The 21,218-nt window shown below is 44.9% G+C and overlaps 1 protein-coding gene across 1 annotated transcript in view; it reads right to left on the bottom strand.

Moving 5' to 3' along the window:
* Abcc4 (ATP binding cassette subfamily C member 4) overlaps positions 1-21,218 on the bottom strand; it is a 224,754-nt gene that overhangs the window by 124,947 nt on the left and 78,589 nt on the right. The window contains exons 9-14 of the mRNA XM_059273212.1: positions 17,450-17,551; positions 12,793-12,882; positions 11,065-11,256; positions 6,335-6,429; positions 6,038-6,124; positions 1,464-1,560 (exon numbers count right to left, since the gene is read on the bottom strand). Coding sequence (XP_059129195.1) covers positions 1,464-1,560; positions 6,038-6,124; positions 6,335-6,429; positions 11,065-11,256; positions 12,793-12,882; positions 17,450-17,551 — 663 coding nt within the window. The remainder of the gene's footprint in view (positions 1-1,463; positions 1,561-6,037; positions 6,125-6,334; positions 6,430-11,064; positions 11,257-12,792; positions 12,883-17,449; positions 17,552-21,218) is intronic.

Below are 21,218 nucleotides of genomic sequence, written 5' to 3'. Positions count from 1 at the left end.
CTCGCTTTGGAGACCAGGCTGGCCTCGAACTCACAGAGATCCGCCTGGCTCTGCCTCCCGAGTGCTGGGATTAAAGGCGTGCGCCACCACCGCCCGGCCTAGCTAGGGTTCTTAAGTGGGGGCTGAGCAGAAGGGTGCTGGTCTCTTGGGGAACAGGGGGAGAGGAAGTTAGCTATTGCTATTCAGCCTCTCTGATGAGCAGACTTTCACCTCCATCTTTCAACCTTGAGTTCCATAGAGTGGTAGAGATCTAGATAAAGTTTGCCTCAGTGGCCTTGAGAGAGCCGGTGCCTGAGGGAACAGAATTCCCGCCAGCTGCAGCCCTTCCAGCAGCGGATTTTCGGTTGCTGACTGGGTTGCTTAAGAGGCAGCCACTGTAATTAACGGAAAACAACAGATTTCTTTCTCTAGGACATGCCTCAGACGTCCTTCCTCCAGGTAAAACATGGCCATCATGTTATTGTCCCACGAGCCCCATCACGCATACTCTGACTAGAGCAGAGGCCGTACAATGGTAAGGACCACCTTGCATAGCACTGTGTGGTGAAGCCCCACTCCAAAGCACTTGTGCAGGGGTACCATCAAGTGGTCCCAGTGGCCAGCCAGCTCTGAGCAGAGGATGCTCAGCCATTCACTGTTTTTGTTAATGAAAAAAACGTTCTCTAGGCAAATAGATAACAATCCAAGGATAGGCAGAAGGATGTCTTAATATCTGTAATTTCCAAACTATCTACTGTACCATAGGTCATGAAAAAAATGAAACAAAAATGTCTAAGAAAGTAGCATCATTAATCTCACTAGAGCAGCTTGTAAATTTGAGGGAACAATTTTATATTCTATACGAGGACTATGGCTTGGGACATAAGTGACATTTCTGCATTCCGGTGGCTTTTCTGATGCTATTGCTTGCTTGCTTGCTTGTTTGTGGGTCTCATGTATTCCAATCTGGCCCTGCGCTCTCTCAGTAAGATGACCTTGAACTTCTGATCCTCCTGCCTCTATCTCTCAAGGGCTGAGACTACAGGTGTGCATCAGCGCATCCAGTCTATGGAGTGCTGGGGGATGGGACACATGCTCTGTGCGCGCCAGGCATACGCTGGACCAATGGAGCCACATCCCAGCCCTAACAGTGATACTTCTAAAAGTCCTTAGGATGTCCCCAAAGATGTGAATCTCAACTCTAGGAAATGGATGTGAAACCGGCGGAGGGAAGGTAGCTCCCCAAGAAGTCCACGGAGAGCAGCCTGATGGGAACCCCCACTTTCAACCTGAGGTTCTAGCTGGTTCAGGGGACACTTAAATTGCTCGCACTCTCACCCTGCCTTTGAGAAGCCCACACCTTGCTCTTGGGTGTACTTTACTTTCTTCTCAAGCACTCTTCTTTCTCTGAACCCCCCTGTCTAAAATCTATAGTAAAATCTCTAACAGACTCCAACTCTGCTTTCAAAAGGGAAACAACTTACATCTTTTAGTATCAGGATGTGGCTTGCAGCTTTCAGGAACTGCAGCTGGTGAGTCACTAAAATGGTGACCTTCTCGTGAAGGGTCTGACAGATGCACCTGCAGATGGAAAACACCAGAGGAGAGAACCCCATTAGCGGGTTCTCCGGCTGCAAAATGAGAGTTCAAGCCATGACAAGACGAGGACAACACAGTAACGATGGTCTGTAAAAGAGGCGGAAATACAAATTAAATACAGTTGGACAGGAGGGTTAGCCCTTAAGGGTGGGCACTGCCCTTGCAGAGAAGCCAAGATTGGTTCTCAGCACCTGCTTTGTGCAGCTCACAACAGCCTGTAACTCCAACTCCAGGGGATCCAAGGTCCTCTTCTGGACTCTGAGGGCACCCACACTTATGTGCTCGTACCCACACACAGACACACACAGACATAACTGGAAATAATAAAAATGAATCTTAAAAATTAAATACATACAAATATAAATTAATAATATGGACCAAGCATTCAAATCAACTAGCAGCACCTGAGCCTTGCTATAACAAACTTTGAAAAGTCGCCAGTAGGAAAGGCTGTGGCTGCTAATTTTTCTTCTAAAACTTAGTTTAACAATTATGCATACTTACATATTATATGACAAAAAATGAAACTTGTGTGATACATAATAAAAGCAGTTGAACAGTACTAATATTCCAAAGCATGACTGGATTAAAATTCTAATTACCTTATTGTGATATAGGAGTCCTAAGGAAACAGACTTATATGACATAAGAAGGTGGGTATTTTTCTTAAGATGTCTGCTTAGGTGATGACTTGTGATATATACATTAATTAATAAAACTCTGAGGGGCTAGGGCTATAACTCGGTTGGTGGAGCACAGACAGAGCATGCTCAAAGCCCTGAACCAGAGGTGGTGTTTGCCTATAATCCTTGTCCTAAGGAGGTGAGGACAGAAGGCTTAGTTCAAGGATATCCTCGACTATATAGCAAGTTTGAGTCCAGCCTGGGCTACATGAGACCCTGTCTCAAAACAACAACAACAAAACTGAACAAATAAGAATAAAAACCAAGTAAATCAACAGCCTTAGAACCTCAGTCACCTTTACCAACATACACTTCTCAATCTCTTCTCCTAAGTAACAGTGGGTAGAAAAGTAAATGAGGAGGCCACAACCAGTCTCCACGACAATCCTACTCCCCCATGCTTCGAGCAAATATTCTTCTTTTAGAACTAAGCATTTCCAAGATTTAAAAGGGAAGAAGTAAATGACCTCATACAACCTTTGAGGTTTAGACGGCTCCCTTCCTGGTGCACCCACATTCTCACAGCAGACCCAGGAGAACTCAGCCTTGGCGTATGCTTACATAAGGGGAGGCTGGCCAAGGGCTCTGCATACACTCTGGGTTCCCAAGTCCTCACACAGAGCAACTGGCAGGGTGCCGTGGCTCCGGCAGGGTGCCGGGGCTCTGGCAGGGTGCCGGGGCTCTGGGGTACTTCCATGTACTCAGTTCCGTGTGGGCTTTAAGGGCAATTAATACAGAACCCCACATTAAGTGCTATGGGTCACGGACTATGAGCATTTAGCTACCAGACACAATTAGAAAAAACCACAGCGCTTCCTGGAGGTGCAAGAGAGAAAGGCAGGCATGTCGGCCTGTCTCCTTCCTCCCTCCTGAGGGACAGTCACCAGGCTGAGAGGGAATGGCGCTAAATAGGCAGGTATGAAAAAGGCACACGCGTTAGAACGCTGGAACTCCAGTTTACGTGGAGAATGGCAGTGGGCAGAGTGCGAAGAACAACGTCTTCCGTTCAGCACCTGGAACTGCATCCTAGTGGTGAGAAGGTGTGGAAAGCGGAAGCCGAGATGGTGAGTCACTGCAGGAGGCTGAGGGCCTCGGTCTCTCCACACATTCATCCGCTGAAAATTAATGACCAGTGTGATGGTAGGAAGAGGTGGGGCTTTTTCGTGGGAATCTGCCATCATGGACAGGACTGGTGTTGTTCCTCATAAAAGAGAACCAATGGGTGGACGGCACCACCTCTGTCAGTTAAGGCAAAGCAAGAAGACATGGATCTGTGAATCAGCAAGTCCTCGTGAGATATCAAATCTGCTAGCACTTCATCTCAGGCTTCCAGCCTCCACAGCCATGAGAGATACATTTCTGTTGTTTATAAGCCACCCAGCTATGACATTTTGTCATAGTAGCCCATATAAACTAAGAAATACATAACTAAGACAATGAGGTAGGCATCAGTGTGGGAGATCTAATTAGAACAGCCCTGAACAGATCATGAAAGAGACAGGCATCTGTAATTTTGAGACTTTCTAAAACGCAGAATCCACAGCTAACTCAGATCGGCATCAGTCTGGAGTCCCGACCCTTCCATTTTCCATGTTTGCAACATATAGTTGTAGAACTCACAAACCTTAATAACCCTGGATGTATATTCATGATTGAAATAAAACTGTTAACGGCAAACAGAAGAGTAATTCATTCACGTTTAATACAAAACACTTCCCATTTCTAAGCTTCAACACGACCGCCATCTTTCATAGCATATTGTTCGATCCAATTTTCTAACTCGTTGAGAGCATTCTCCAGCTGCTGCTGAGTGATTTCCTAAATTGCATTCGTGCTTCCTGCTCCACGTTTCCCCAAAGAATGTGGTTCTGATTAGCAAGCAACAATTTTCACAAGTTTGCTTCTATCGAGTGTCTATCCAAAGCCATTAAACATTAAGGGTGCAAGAAGACTTTATAAATACCCATGCTCGAAGGGAAACTTGGGGGCACCCTTGTGATCTGCATACTGATACCTAGCAATTAAAATGCCTCCCTCTCTCCTCCCAAGAGACTCCACTACAGCATCCCACCAAAAACTAGTCTCTGAGCGATGGGGAACTTGAGTGGATCCACTCAAGGCTCACCCAAGTGACAAACGGCTGATTCTGCCCAGAGCAAAATCCATCAAGTCACAATCAAGAGCCCACAGGAGTCAGATCAAAGAGCTGGGTCACAGCCAAGTCCCAGCTGCTTTTGCTTTCTGCATTCACAAACACTCAACACTAACTACCATGCATGCATTTTTATTTCTACTGTGGTAAAATGCACACGCCACAGAAGTCACGACTTTAGCCGCTTTAAGTGACTTATATTCAGAGCATAAAGTGCATTCACACTGCTGTCCAACCACCACCGCTACCATCCACAGCCAGCACACTTTCATAACCACAACACAAGACACATTTGTATCCGATGCTGGCGTGGAAGCAGTCACTCCCCACCATTTGCCAAGCCCCAGAAGGCCATGGCTCAGTAGATGGTCTTGTGTTCTAGTCCTAGAATCCAGAGCCCGGATGTGTCCTTTCCACTCTGCTTGAGTATCTGTTATAAACTGAACCACACTCCTCTAAATTCATGTACTAAAACTCAACACCTAGCGATTTAAAGACAGAGCCTCCAGAGAGGAAGTTAAGAGCAGCTCTGAGGGCGGTCCTCAAGCAACCTGACTGGTGTCTTTTGAAGAAGAGGAAATCTGGGGAAAGATACCTAAGGAGGAAAAGATGAAAGGTGGCCGCCAAGCCAACAATGTACCCTAACCTCAGACTTCCACCCTCCAGGGCTCAGAAAGACAGATGTTCTGCTGTACAAGTCACACAATCTGTAGCATTTTATTTTGGTGCCTATAGCTAAAAAAGAGAGGAACTACAAGTTAGTGTTTCTGGGGCTCTTAATCCGCTATAAAACCTGCACTGCCCCTTGAGGAAGATGTGTTCACTTGCTGCTCTCTACTGGTGCCTTGCTCGTTCACACCTTTATACCTGTGTCTACCATTCGTTTTATCAGAAGGAATGAAATCCCATTCTCAGCGTCCCCAAACCTCCCAGCTTACAGTTCAACATAAACCAATGAGGCCTTTCCATGGAGGCCTATGCTACCAATGAAACCTCATCGCTCATACAAAGTAAAATTATGGAGGGGCTGGAGAGATGGCCAGTTAAAGGCGCTTGCAGAGGACTAGAGTTCGGTACCCAACACTCATGTCAGGTGGCCCATAACCACCTCTAACTCCAGCTCCAAAGGAATCCAGTCCCCTCTCTGGCCTCCTCTGTCACTGACACACATGTGGCATTCACTGACCAGACACATATACATACACACACATCGAAATAAAATAAATCTTATTTTTAAATTATGGAGGAAAAGAGTCGATTCCACACTACCAAGCTGCCAAGCCATTTCCTTCAATTTAAAGGTGCATATTTTCTTCTTCCTGGGGGCCGGGTCTGCTAGTCTCTTGGCTATGAAGTTCAAGGAACTAGAGGAAAGACGTATAGAATGTGCCTTCGGTTTTGAAACTCTAAACCACGGGCTCTGTGCGCTTCGCCACACTGACAGCACCTCCCCTTTTTCCTGCCTTGATCTTACACTTGCAAAATGCATCATATGGAGGGCAACAGAGGAGAAGAGGGACATAAATGTGAGCCGAGATGAAGCTGTAGAAATTACAGATCCTTCACGGGGCCCAATTGAAAGGATTCCTGAACACGGAGCTGACCCAAGACAGAACAGACTCACAGCTGGAACAGGTGTTTTCCCACTTCCGCATCGACAGCGCTGAGGGGATCGTCAAGGAGGTAGATGTCAGCATCCTGGTAGACTGCCCTGAAAGGCAAAGAGGGAAATCAAACTGAAGAGCGCCTTACTGGCCACTGTCTTAGGGATCTCAGCACTCAGCAACTATATGGTCCTTCAAAGTGTCTGTGGAATTACTCAAAACCGTGCTTCCCATGGCACTGACATGGTGAGCAGATACCATGCACCCCACCGCCTGAAGCTTCAGCAAGTCCCAATGGCTTCTGGGAGACAAGTTACCGTGCCAAGTTGACCCGTGCTTTCTGCCCTCCGCTCAGCGTGGCTCCCCGGTCTCCGATCACGGTCAGATCCCCATCCTCCAAAAGCTGTAAGTCCTGCATGGAGAGACAGCGGAGGGAGACTTACAGCTGCTCTTCCACAGTCTCATTTTAGGGGCGGGTGGGGAGAACACACAGGTGCATTTAACCAAAACAAAGGACTCAGAGAATTTCCATGTTATACCATTTCTGAAGATTTAACTATTTCTAGGGTGCTTAACTATTTTAAAAGGGATGTACTAAGCAATGACCAGAGATTCGGCACTGTTTTAGACACAGTGACTTTGGCAGTGAAGGAAACAAAGTCCCCACAGCATCCACAATGGAGACTGACATTATGAAACATAGTTAATAAGGATGTATAAGACAAGTGCCAAGACATAAGAAAGGTAGTTGTTGGAGGGACTGGAGAGCAAAGATCTATTTCCCATTGGATGACCAGCCAGGACTCAGATAAAGAGTTTAGGGGGAGTGGGCCCACCAAATCTGGGCAAAAAAGATGGCATCATATACAGAAAGGAATAATGCGCAGCTCCTGTGAGCTGATGTACGTTTGTGTGTTCAAAGGACAGCAATCTTGAGGCAATGGAGCTGGAGCAGTGTTAGGAGATGATGCTGAGGAGGAGGGAGGGACCGCAGCTTCGCTCCTAGGAAATTCAAGGTGGCATGATCTGCTTCCTCATGCAGTGGGAGGAATCACTCACAGAGGCAAGCGGGTCCCACAGAAGGAGCTGCTGTAGCATGCTAACTGAGAACTCTGAGTGAAGTTCCCCGTGGCACAGGGGACAGGCACAGAAGTGGCACATACCAGACAAAGTTCTAAGCTACAGCACTTAGGGCTTCCTTAGGGAGGACCATGATGCTGTGGGCACAGAAAAGGAGGAACAGGTCATAAATGACTGAGCTGGAGAAGGTGGTGGATACGGACTTGGAGGGCAAGTCAGGAGATGCCCACCACTCCTAGGCAGGTAGACCTGAATGCCTTCACTAAAGACTAGACAGAAGACCAATGGGAACATAGGCCACAGGTTCACGTCATCAAAGTGGGCCCTCGCCAACTGTTCCACTCACCTCTGCCTCAGCTCTCCACTTCAGCCATGCTTCCCAAGCATGGCAGAGAGGGGAACAAAATCTACATGAGGCGCCGATCAGGCGGACCAAGTGGGTTTCATGACATGCAAGTCAAAGAAAGGAAGGAGGGAGGGAGGGAGGGAGGGAGGAAACTGAACTTTCATTTGAGGATCTAGGAATGTATCCAAATCTACAAATCTATATTTTTATGTTAAAAATTAAACTGACAAAGCACAGAATCTTGGAGAGAAATGGCAAATAACAGGATAAGGATCATGTCTAAAATACCCCACATATGAGAAATATTTCCTTATGACTTGCTTGCAATTCTCACTGGCAGGGCCTAGCACAGATCTGCTGCACGTGTAATAACTTTATGACAAGAGCCCTGGTTTAATGGAAAACTATGAGCCATTTTAAGACATGTCCAGCAATCGTGGGCATGTACGCACAGAGCAAGGGGAGGAGTGGAGGGGAGAGAGGGCAGGGGAGAGAGGAGAAGGGAGAGAGGGGAGAGGAGGAAACACATGAGGGTCTCTGTCTCACTGGCATCATTTTCTGTAATGTATACTATTCACCATGCTTTGATTTTAAGCTTTTTTAAAAAGTAGTATAGAGTATATGAGGCTGGGCAATCATAGGCTTTTTCTGAGAAAACATCATAGAAGGTCCTAACGATCAGCCAGAAACACTCAGCCAGGAGGAACAAAGAGCTCCTGACCCAGGGCCTTGGATTTCACTCACTGCCCCAAGGGACTCCATTCCTGGGACGTCTGCTGAGACTCTTCTGTAACTCACCAATGTCAATGTGGACAGGTCACCAAATGGGAGGGATGTTGATAAATGTTCACTATTATTTAACATCTCATGATTTCATCCCAGACATGATTTTAAATTATAAACTTATTTCAATTACTTCTAATATATTAAATCTAGTTGCTATCAATGTATCTAATATGAGAAATCTGGTTTTTCTGATTTTTCACTATACTACTTTTAGGGGATACGTGTGATGAGAGCCTACAGAAAAAAGCCTTTATTTGACTAGTCTGAGCTACTGGTTTTATTGTTTTAGAAAAAAAGTGTTATAAAATCCTGCCATGTTTCACATGGATAGCCCATTGTCTTTACAGTCAATGCAACCATCCCAGGCTGGGCTACCCCGGGAACACAGGGGCTGGTGGGCATCAAGAGCTGAATGTGGTTTTAGTAGAGAGGAAAGCTTCACATCGGTGCTGTGGGATGGTCTGTATGGCAAATGTGTTGCTGATTAGTCAATAAATAAAACACTGATTGGCCATTGGCTAGGCAGGAAGTATAGGCAGGACAAGGAGGAGAATAAAACTGGGAAGTGGAAGGCTGAGTCAGAGAGACACTGCCAGCCGCCACGATGAGAAACAGCATGTGAAGATGCTGGTAAGCCACGAGCCACGTGGCAAGGTATAGATTAATGGAAATGGATTAATTTAAGCTGTAAGAACAGTTAGCAAGAAGCCTGCCACGGCCATACAGTTTGTAAGCAATATAAGTCTCTGTGTTTACTTGGTCGAGTCTGAGCGGCTGTGGGACTGGCGGGTGAGAGAGATTTGTCCTGACTGTGGGCCAGGCAGGAAAACTCTAGCTACACATCGGTCTCTCCCACATTCACCTCCATCTATCACTCCAAACTTCAAATACACTCTATTTACAAAGCCTCAATGCAAAGGTAGCTGGGCACAGGGAAATGGAGTCAGGAGTCACCTGAAAGGTTTCAGCTGGATCTAGGAGTGTTCAGTGACTTGTTTTCTCTCTCCAGACCCCGTTTGACTAAGTGGGAATAGTAACGTCAGAGACACTAAGGAATTAATGGTAAGAGATTCCAGATTCATGTACCTTTTCATGCACATGTGTGTGTGTGTGCCTGTGTGTGTGTGTATGTGTGTGCACGTGTGTGCACATGTGAGCAAGAGTCAGTGAGAGAACCACAGGTAGACAGACAGAGAGAAAAACAGATAAAACAGGTATGTAGACAGTGAATGAGAGAGATGGACACATAAGACTTTGAATACAAGAGATCTATTATTCTGCAGTTAGCTCTCCTTCCTTTCTTATGCAGTATATATTTAAATTTATATATATATATATATGTATATTTACTACTTAAAACAAGTCTAGTTTGTCACTGTGACTTGATGTCATTTATAAAAACACATAATCTCCCACTGAGTGTAACCTAGAAGGCAAGAAGTCTCACTAAAACATGAAATTATTTTCTTTCCACATCATCATAAAACATCACTGACCAAGACAACCTATGACATTCCATCCATAGTTGAAATGAAATTACACTTTCCTCAGAGAGCTGACTAAGCCTTCAACACCACAGCTCTGAGAGACTGTCTGGCCTTTTCCACACATAAAAGAGCAGTCGGGTGTCCAGGATACTCTAAACAGACCCTGTGGTGAGCCCTTACAAGCTACTATTGACCAGTTTTTACAGCCAAAGCGAGAAGCATGTCTGTAGGCATCTGCTGTTTGTCCATCTGCTAACTTCTATTCTCCCGTCAGGTAGGTTTGGTTTTCTGTTGATCATCTACCAGTTTTATTAATCACCATGTGTAACAAAAAAATTTCATCTTGTTACTTTCTGACAAGCTCAATGTCATTTCTGAAAACCTTCTCTCTCCTAGAGAAGTGTTGCAGTATTTTTTTTTATTTTTTATAAGTTGCTGAAACATTTTGTCTCCTTTAAAATAAATAAAGCACAAGCCGGGGTGGGGTTGTCTACTCTCTTCCCTGTTTACTCTCGGTTGTGCAAGCTGACGGTTAGAACTTGGCACCCACACACTGACTAGAATGTGGGTTATCCAAGCAATTGTGTTATTTCTTTAATGTTACCCACCCAAAAGGGACTTCTTTTAAGCACAAATAATGGAAAATTTTACAGGTGAAACACAAAGGTCCAGGATCCCCTAGAAAAGAACATGGGGTGGGGGTGGGGCTTCAGAAGTTCAGAAAGAAATGACTAAAGACTGGCCACCAGCTGACTGTGGCTAAAGCTATGTGATGGGTACAGGAGGGCTCAGCACACTAACCTCTCCACTTCTGCAATTGTTCAATGTTTTATAAAAGTTAAGAAACCAGGTGCTTGAAAGATGGCTCACCGTTTAGAGGCACTGGCTGCTCTTCCAGGAACCAGGTTCGATTCCCAGTACCCACATGGTGGCTCACAACCATCTGTAACTTCGGTTCCAAGAGATCCGACACCCTCTTCTGACCTCTGCAGGCACCAGATGTGCATACAATATATAGGCATACATGAGGCAAAACACCCATCCACATAAGATAAAAATAAACACATGTTTTTAAGTTAAAGATTACAGAAACAGGTTTGGAAGGCGGGGGCACTCCACTCGTGTGAGCAAGGCCATGGATGTGATGATGAGCACATAAGGTCACAAAAACAGTTAAAAAGTGAACAGAACTTAATAAACAAAACCAAACAGTAATGAGTGGAGATAGGCAGGCTTCCAACAGCTTAGCTTAAGTATTATAATAACTTATAAAACTTCCAAAGCCAGGAGTTTAAAGTAACAATCACATCACTAGAAAAAAGAGTATAAGAAATTCCAAAGTCATCACCTTTTTCAAAGCACAGGCCTTGATCACTTTCTCATATCGTTCCTTCTCGTATTTCTTCCCAAATAAAATATTGCTCCTCACGGTTCCCGAGAAGACCCAGGGCTGCTGAGAAACATAGGCAATTCTCCCGTGCACGCTGACAAGCCCACTGGTCGGAGGCAGTTCACCCAGCACTGCGCTCAACAGTGATGACTGAAACAGAGTTTACACAACACACATGCTGTCAATGTCAGCACAGAATAAACTGTGTTCCAGGCACTGCCCAGCTCAGACAGTTTGCCAAGCACCAGCTTAAAAAAAAAAACACATTAGAAGTTGCAGCTAAAAGCCGGGCAGTGGTAGTGCACGCCTTTAATCCCAGCACTCGGGAAGCAGAGGCAGGAAGATCTCTGTGAGTTCGAGGCCAGCCTGGTCTACAGACTGAGTTCCAGGAAAGGCGCAAAGCTGCACAAAGAAACCCTGTCCCAAAAAAAAAAAAAAAAAAAAAGAAGAAAGAAAGGAAAAAGAAAAGAAGTTGCAGCTAAAAGCAAAAAACAGAAATAACACCACTGTATTTTATAGAAATAAAAAAAAGGTACACAAAATAGATTGTGACAACCGACCCTCCCAAATGACCTTCCTCCAAATGCAATGGTATACAGAATGGCTGGCTATATGCAATTAAGAATGCTATATGCAATACTATGAGTAATTAACAATCTTTTATGGGCATTATGGTGCAGGCCTATAATCTCAGCACTGGGGAGACAGAGGCTGGAGGATCAAATTCATACTTGGCTACATACCAAGTCTGAGGCCACTGTGGGCATTTTGAGACCCAGTCTCGATAGACAGTAGATAGACAGACAGATAGATAGGTAGGTAGATAGATAGATAGATAGATAGATAGATAGATAGATAGATAGATAGATAAATAGATGATAGATGGACAATAGATAGATGACAGATAAATAAACAGATAGATGGATGATAAATAGATGATAGACAGACAGACAGATGATAGACAGACAATAGATGATAGATAGATGATTGATAGATAGATGACAGATAAATAAATAGATAGATGATAGATAGATAGATAGATGATAGATAGATAGATAGATAGACAGACAGACAGACAGACAGACAGATAGATAGATGAAAATTAACAAAAAAGAATGTTGGTAGCGCCAGGGGGCCTAGCATAACAGAAGTTTTACATATCCAACACTGAATGAAACTGCGGCTGCATCCAGACAATCCAAGTTGCCCTGACTTTCAAGCTTGTTCCAGAAAGGCCATGCACCAGTGATGCAGCCAATGTACCAGGAAGATCTTATGTAAGGTGTGGTGCTCTGAGGAGCAAACCTTCATCACACACAGAAGGAATCCCCCTCCAGTGTACCATGTGTGTGCTGACCGCAATCAGAGGTCTTCAGACTGTCTACCTGACTAGACCTCAATCCTTCTGAAAGGCAGAGGGACCTGGGTCTGGGCTTTCCTGTGCATCTTTTGGTCCAAGCACAGCAGGAACCATAGCTGTGCTTGAGCTAAATATGCACTGACATGACTTGGGTAGTTCTAAGAGGACCTGTTTCAGCTGGACAGCCACCCAAGACCACGCAGCATTTAGGGGCCATGCTGGAGGAAAGAAGCCTCCCTCTTTCTCAGTCCTTCTGTCCCGAGCAGTAGTCACATAAGTAATTCCCAATGAGCCCACCTGAAGACAGAACAAAATAAAAAACTTACCTTGCCTGCTCCCACTGGGCCGACCACAGCTAACAATTCACCAGGTCTGGCAGTGAAGGAAAGGCCTTGCAGGGTTGGAGTGTCTAATGCCTATGAGGTAAAGTTTACAAAACGCCTTAGTTTAAGGAAGTAACATAATGTACTTTGAAAAGTAGAAGAAATAAACCTTCAGCCGCTGCCACACAAATGCAGCCCATATTTCTTCCTCACTTAAGATGTTATGTCTTCACAGCCTTTTCATGCTGTTTATTTAAATAAGCTTATTTAAACAAATAAATGCTGTTTATATAAATAAACTTGAGTCCAGGTTTCCATATGAATTCAGAATTTAAGCAGTAGAAAGGGCAATACTGTCTTTTCTTGATGAGAGATTCTTGGCTCATACTAAGGCACTAACACAATTTTTCTAATAGAATATCCTATGTAGGAGGATTTTAATCATTCCTAAATGTTCACAGGGACCTCAGGTTTTAATCATCATTTAATCATTAGCTCCCACAAGGTGGCAGCATAGAATACAGCATGCCTGGCCCCTAATGAGCAATTGGACACCATCCTTAACCGTGTCCTGACAATGAATTTCAACAGGAGACTCAGGACGACATTTGATAGCATAAAATCCATCACAGAAAAAAAGTCCTACAAATACCATCAGTACTGTAACAAGAGAGAGAGTTTAACAACAAAAATTAAGAAATTAAGCTCAGTGTAGGCTAGTGGGCCAGGGGCTGTGGTCTACCTACACCTGTGATATTCATGGCCTGTCTTACTGAACAGGGTCAGCACAACCCTGCTACCATGAAAACCACGGAGGGACTGACTACACGCAGCGGGGTCAGGGAGGAGGATAAGGCATATTACACTATCAAAAATCACATTCCTGGGCAACCTATACATTTTAACATAAAGAAGTACAGAACTCTACATATGGTTTATATTAGTATTCCAAATTCAAAAACTTAACATTGTAAGTTCTTTGAATTGAAATTTGTTGACAGCAGTGGTGTGAAACTCCGTATGTAAATTCATTGGCTAAAATCACAGTAAAGCTATGTGGATAAGGTAGATATGAAGCACAAATGAGTCACATGTTTATACTTGGGTCTCATCTCCAAAGTTTACCATTATATACATGGGAATATAAAAATATCTCAAAATATCCAAAAATCAGGAACACCCTATTCAAACATTTCAGATATAAAGTACTCAACCTGTACTAAATTTCAAGAAAAGAGATCATTGACAATTTTTAAGTTGTTTTATAGTTTCTTGGTTAAATTTCTTCAAGGAGCCAAATCAAATCCAGATCTATATACACCTTCCACATGCTGCAAATTCAGTTGAAAGAAGTGTGTTCTACAGGATCTTAATAGAGTACCCTGGACCAGAATAAGGCTTCTTTCCTCGGCCTATGACAATCAGCATGTCGGATTGACCAGTCTTCAGCAGTTTGTATGAAAAGGAGAAAGTGGTCTAAATTGGGAGTACAGACCTTCACAGTATTGATCACCATAACAACTTTTGTCTAAATCCAACATCAGTGCATTCAGACAGCATAATACACTCAACTGATGGTAACTGAAGAGTATAGTTGGAAACGCTGCTGTCTCTGGGTTGGTCGGAGGGGGTCTATTCCCATATTTGACCCATCCGCAATGCCCACAGGGTACATCTGTGTGTACCACAAAAAACTGATCTGAACCCCAAGCCTTTTGTAAGATGCTCTCTTGAAGGACCGGTGTTCTGTACAACACACTGAGGGAAATGGTCCTCTGTATCCCAGAAAAACAGCCATCTGGACTCCAGAAAATGAATTTCTGAAGGGCAGAACCGCCTTGCACAAGGGAGGACAAAACCCACCTGTCACAGGTTCCTTGTTAGGCCAAAAAGGCTCCTGCCCAGGCTCAGGCCTGAGCACTGCTGTGTAGTGAGCAGAAGAGAACAGCACCACAGCTCAAGAGCTTTGACCCTTCACCTCAGGGTCCAGACCCCTCCCAGAGGGATGCCAATGTCGATGAGCTGCATGAGCCACACCCCAGGGATGGGGCACAGAACAAAGCAGAAAGCCCTGGTACCCAGCCCCTTGGGACCATAAACGGTGAGCTTAGAGACTGAGTTTGTAAATGGGAACTGGGTTAATGAGAAGAGCTTTCTGTAGTACTCACCGGACCTTCCAGCAGGCTGTGATAGAAGCCACAGTCTTAAAGCCCAGCCTAGCATGCTCTTCATTCTACCCCGGCTTCTCCCGGAAAACCCCTCCCCCACCCAGTGGCCTATCTGGACCTGACCAAAGGTCATAATCATCCTACAGACAAAGCCAGGGAAACAGATGATACAATTCTGTATGGAAATGCAAGCTGAGAACATCTGGAAGAATAAAACAGCCCACTTCTCAGTGTTGCAGAGTTGTAGAGAAAAAAGACTTGTGGAATGATCTGAAGTGCAGTGCCTCCAGCTGTGTTCACCTGGGTGCTTACAGTGCTGTGTCTCATCCAGCTGTGTTCACCCAGGGTGCTCACAGTGCTGTGTCTCATCCAGCTGTGTTCACCCAGGGTGCTTACAGTGCTGTGTCTCATCCAGCTGTGTTCACCCAGGGTGCTCACAGTGCTGTGTCTCATCCAGCTGTGTTCACCCAGGGTGCTCACAGTGCTGTGTCTCATCCAGCTGTGTTCACCCAGGGTGCTCACAGTGCTGTGTCTCATCCAGCTGTGTTCACCCAGGGTGCTCACAGTGCTGTGTCTCATCCAGCTGTGTTCACCCAGGGTGCTTACAGTGCTGTGTCTCATCCAGCTGTGTTCACCCAGAGTGCTTACAGTGCTGTGTCTCATCCAGCTGTGTTCACCCAGGGTGCTCACAGTGCTGTGTCTCATCCAGCTGTGTTCACCCAGGGTGCTCACAGTGCTGTGTCTCATCCAGCTGTGTTCACCCAGGGTGCTTACAGTGGTGTGTCTCATCCAGCTGTGTTCACCCAGGGTGCTCACAGTGCTGTGTCTCATCCAGCTGTGTTCACCCAGGGTGCTTACAGTGCTGTGTCTCATCCAGCTGTGTTCACCCAGGGTGCTCACAGTGCTGTGTCTCATCCAGCTGTGTTCACCTAGGGTGCTCATAATGGGGTGTCTCATCCAGCTGTGTTCACCCAGGGTGCTTACAGTGGCATTTTGGCCATGGTTCCTAGCAACACTTTAAATGTACTGTGCTGGGATTTCCAGGCCAGATAAAGCACCTTGCAGGCATTTCCATGTGTAAAGAATGCAGGGATGTGGTTTTCCGTATCTGGAAACACACTGTTGGTTTGTGGGGAGAGCTGCCAGCATTACAGCAGAATTAGGGGAATGTGATGCAGGCCACACAGTACTTACACATGGGCGGCCATATAAAGAGAGCAAGAGTCTGTGGTTTGACATGTGTACCACAGGGCACGGGGAGGTGAAGCAGAGCTGGGAAGGAGTACTGCTCAGCTTCCAGCTGGCTTTCAGCTGAATTCTTAACTCAAGTACACTACACTTCCTAGGCCCTCTGGCCAATTCAACTTCAGCTAAGGAAAAGACTGATCCGAGGCTGTACCTGCGCCACCTCCTCGCGCCCTGCAGTCCCAGCTTCTGGTGGCAGCCGTGCTCCCTGTGAGTGGTGTTGCCTTTCACTCTGAGGGTGGGGGCACATTCCTTGCCAGTCTCCAGGCAGCACCACTGCCTCCTCTTTGCCATCATCTACCTACTGAAAAAACTCATGCTCCCATGCAGTGGACTCTGTTTCTCAGACTGTGAGGAGTTTTGTACAGCAGAGCCAGTGTTGGGATGGTGGAGGCCCCAAAGCAGTGGGCAGAGGGGCGCACTAAGTCTACAAGACTGAGCGCTTCCTCACGGTGGCCCCTGTTATTCTTCCTATTTGCCTGTATGTCCCATGGAATCCAATGTGGGAAACCCTCCTGGCCTCGCCTGCTTTACTCAGCATGTGTGAAACCTACACCTAGACACCCAGGCAGCTTACTGGGTTGGCCTGCTGACTCCTCCCTGCAGGTTGCCACTCAGGTAAACAGAGGCAGAGAGTACTGGGGTCCCCAGTACTCTAACCCCCAGAAAAAGTACAAATCACAGAATACACTAAGAGGATATGAAAACAAGGTAAAAATCCACGACAATTTAGAATGTACACAGTTAATTCATCCCATATGGACCCCTCATCTGCCCAGTCCTGTACATTGCCAATGTCAAAACTTAGGGATATTCAGTTCAAACCAAGGCAATGATGACCATTTTTGTGAAAACGAGATAAATGACAACTTTGAAGAGCTGGAGAAATGGCTCAGCAATTAAAAGCACTGGCTGCTCTTCCAGAAAATTTAGGTTTCGTTTCCAGAACCCACAGGGTGGCTTGCAACCATCTGTAACTCCAGTCCCAGAGGATCTGATGCCGTCTTCTGACCTCTGTGGGTAACTGCACATAAGCATGGACTCAGACCCACATGCACACATAAAATAAAATAATTTTTTAAAGAACAACTTTCAAATTCTTTAGGATCACAGTTTTTTGGATTTTGAGAATTTTTATAAAATTTTCAGTATATGAGCGGTTGCCTTTCATAGACTTTGTAAAATTGTCAAAATTCTGTTTCATCAGTGTTACCCACTGTGTCCAGGAAATCGCAGGGATCCGTTACCTTGTCCCAGAAAGCAGTGAAGTCCTGCACATGCACCATGGCTTTACTATCACATGGTTCCTGGGCTTTGCGCTGTGGTAGTTCATCAAGTAACAGAAAGTTCTAGAGAAGAGGAAAAACATGGACTATTTTAACCACAGAAATAAAAATATAAACAAAACAGTGTTTCCATGGAAGTGCAATATAAAACTTCTTACAGCCTAAAGATTTTTCTACCAACTGTATTTAAAGTGTCAACTCATGAGGCCAGGGAGCTGCCTTAGCAGGTGAGAGTGTCCACCAATCTGAATTCAATCCTAGGACTCACAAGGACAGACTCCTACATGTTGTCTTCTGATCTCCACATACATGCCTGGACATACGTGTCCCCTCACACATAATAAATAAATATATAATAAAAATACTTTAAAACATAGTGTCAAGTCACATCAGAACATGCCATGCACTAACAGATTATATCACACACACACACACAAATACACACATCTATGTGTTTTCATACACATAAATGTCAGATACATGAGCAAAGTCTTTCCAATATTCTGAACAAGTACACCAGGTCCTTCCTAAAATGAAAATATTGATAAGACATTGAACACATATAGAACTGGACATCAATGCTATCATTTTGGTTTGGTTTGATTTTTTAACAGTAAACACAAGAGATGATAGGACATGAGTTGATAAATATTTACTAGATGCTCATCATGTGCCAAACATCACGCCAAAGCCAGAAGAAGAAAGACGAAGGCTGTTCCTGGGTCTTCCAGAATCTAGTCAGGCTGGAATTGCAGGCAGAACATGGGACCCATGGCAGAGACTGGAGAAATAGCACTCTACCCATCTTCCTGATGCCCGCCACCCCTTAGGAAAGTCACATCAAGGAACGACAGCTTGCCGCTGAGTGGCCTCAGAGTCACCTCTCTCCCTTAGTCATTTCCACTTCCAAAAATACATTTTGAAAGCATCTCCTCACAGCCACCCGGACAGCAGGAACGGCTCCCTCTCCACGCCCCACTGAGCTCCACCAGCCAGCAGCTGCTCATTACGATGTGACTGAAGGGACAGATCCCTGCTGACTGTCATAATCTAATGGTAACAAAAGGCTTCATGCTCCTCAATCAGAATAACTACAGCAAAATCTACTCAAAATGGATCCAAGACCCCAAGTCCAGACCTGTAACTCTGAAACTGCTAAACTCGGTGATTCTCAACCTTCTTAATGCTGTGACCCTTTAATATAGTTCCTCGTGCTGTGGTGACCCCCAACCATGAAATTACTTCCGTTGCTACTTCATAACTCTAATTTTGCGACTGTTATGAATCATAAAGTAAGTATTCGTAACCTCCAAAGGGGTTACAACCCACAGGTTGAGAACCATTGTGCTAGAGAAAACAGAAAACACTTGAAATTACAAGCACAGGCAAAGACTTTCTGAAAAGGACTTTATGAAAATTAATGATGTGAAATGGCAAATGGGTTGGAAAAGCTTCTACATGGCAAAGAAAACAACAGTTAAAAGATTAAGATTGGGAGAAATTTTTTCCCAGCCAGTCATCTGACAGGGGATTAATATCTAGAATATCTAAAGGACTCAAAAAATTAAATACCAAAAGCCTCAAGTCATCCCATCAATATGTGAGCAAAGTCAGTTCTCAGAAGACGACAGAGCGGAGGCTGGAGAAATGGTGCCAGTGGGCGTCTACGACAGCTTCCGGGTGCTGTGATAAACACCATGACCAGAAGCAAGATGCTGGAGGCAGGAGCTGATGCAGAGACCGTGGAGGGGTGCTGCTTACTGGATTGCTCTCCATAGCTTGCTCAGCCTGCTTTCTTACAGAACCCTGGACCACCAGCCCAGGGATGGCACCACCAACACTGGGCTGGGCTCTGTTCCATCAACCACTCATTAAAATGTCTTACAGCAGGATCTGGTGGAGGTGTTTTCTCAATCGAGGCTCCCTCTTCCTAGATGACCCTAGCTTGTGTCAAATTGACAAAAAAACTAACCAGCCCAGTGGTTAAGAGCACCGGCTTCTCTCCCAGAGGAGCTGGACTTGATTCTGAGCATCCACACAGTGGCTAACAGCCACCAGTAACTTCAGTTCCAGAGGACACAATGCCCTCTCCTCGAAGCTGTGGGCACCAGGCATGGACATGGTACACAGACACACAGGCAAAACATCCATGTACACAATATTAAAAGAATTTTTTAAATAAAGACAAAGTACAAATGAGCAACAAACACTGAAAACCATTCAACATTCTTAACCATCAGGGAAATCCCAACTCAGTCAAAATCTCTATCACTAAGAAAATACATGACAACAAATGTTAGCAAGAAGGGGGGGCAGGTGTGACCCTTAAACACTGCTAGTGGGAATGTAGATTAGTTGGCAATAAGGAGGTTCCTCAGAAAGGAAAACCTACAAATAAAACAGCCATGGGATCTAAGCTTGTCACTGCTGGAACATACCTGAAAGCGTCTAAGCCACACCGGAACCTCCACATGCACCATTTACCACAAGTCACAACAGCCGAGTAATCCATCAACACCTCCCTCCACGTGGGACCCATCAGCAGATGAATGGCAAAAGAAAATGTGGTAGACAGACATAATGGAGTTTTGTTGGGCTATAAAAAAGAACTAAACTATGTCATTTTCAGAGAAATAGATGGAACTAGACATGATCCTACAAAGCAAAATAAACTCAGAAAAACAAGACAAATATCATGTCTTCATTCATATACGGACCCTAGATTTGACAGAGAGAGAAAGAGAGAGAGAGAGAGAGAGAGAGAGAGAGAGAGAGAGAGAGAGAGAGAGAGAATGCAATGTGAAAATCTTATTCCAAGGGAGCAAATAAAACATTAAGAAAAGAAAAAAAGCAAATGATATTAATAAGAGAATAGGCTCACATCACAATGTATCACAGAATAAATGAAGCTTATATGCAAAAATGAACAACCAAGGTGCCACAGAAACTAAACAGCCTAGACAGAGCCTCCCCTGCAGCAGTGACTAGGTGGCACATCCTGCTAGTTGTCCTCAAAACCTGACCTCGGTCATCTGTAAGAACAAAACCCCCAATATCTGGCTGGTACATGGCAGTCCAGAACAACCTCTGCGTGTCCAGGCGCCGCCATGTGACCCAAGCTGACGACCATAATGGTTACCTTCTTCAAGCCCACCTACAGCTCAGAAGATGATACTTTACTTAATAGGGTCATCTCCAGTTCTACCCATTTCCCATAAGGCCACACATGCCAGAGAGATGAGGAGGATTCAGGGTTCCTAATACCATAGAACATCCTACTAGCCTGGAACTCACAATAAAGTGAACTGTGTCCTCCCCAGTATGGTTCTAGTGTTTTGCAACTTAATGGCCAACATGGTAACATTCAGTTAATGACTGCTGAGAGAGGGCCAATCGGTTTTCCCCTTAGGATAAGGCCACTAATTGGTTATCCAATACCAAGTGCTCAGCCCTAAAAACATACACACATGAGCAACACTAAATGGACTCAGCAGGTTTTATTTTTATATTTAAATGTATATTGTCTTAGATTACTGTCCTATTGCTGTGAAGAGACACCATGACCAAGGCAACTCTTATAAAAGAGAGCATTTAATTGGGGGCTTGCTTACAGCTTTAGAGGGTTAGTCCATTTTCATCATGGTGGGGATCCTGGGGGCAGGCAGAACAGAGTAGGTGAGAGCTTCACATCCTAATCCACAGGCAACGAGAAAGACAGAGTGACCAGAAA

The sequence above is a fragment of the Peromyscus eremicus genome, chromosome 9 (assembly GCF_949786415.1).
Source record: "Peromyscus eremicus chromosome 9, PerEre_H2_v1, whole genome shotgun sequence".
Taxonomy (NCBI): Eukaryota; Metazoa; Chordata; class Mammalia; order Rodentia; family Cricetidae; genus Peromyscus; species Peromyscus eremicus.
Note: the sequence above shows the minus strand (reverse complement) of the source record. Positions and strands in the feature narration are given on the sequence as shown.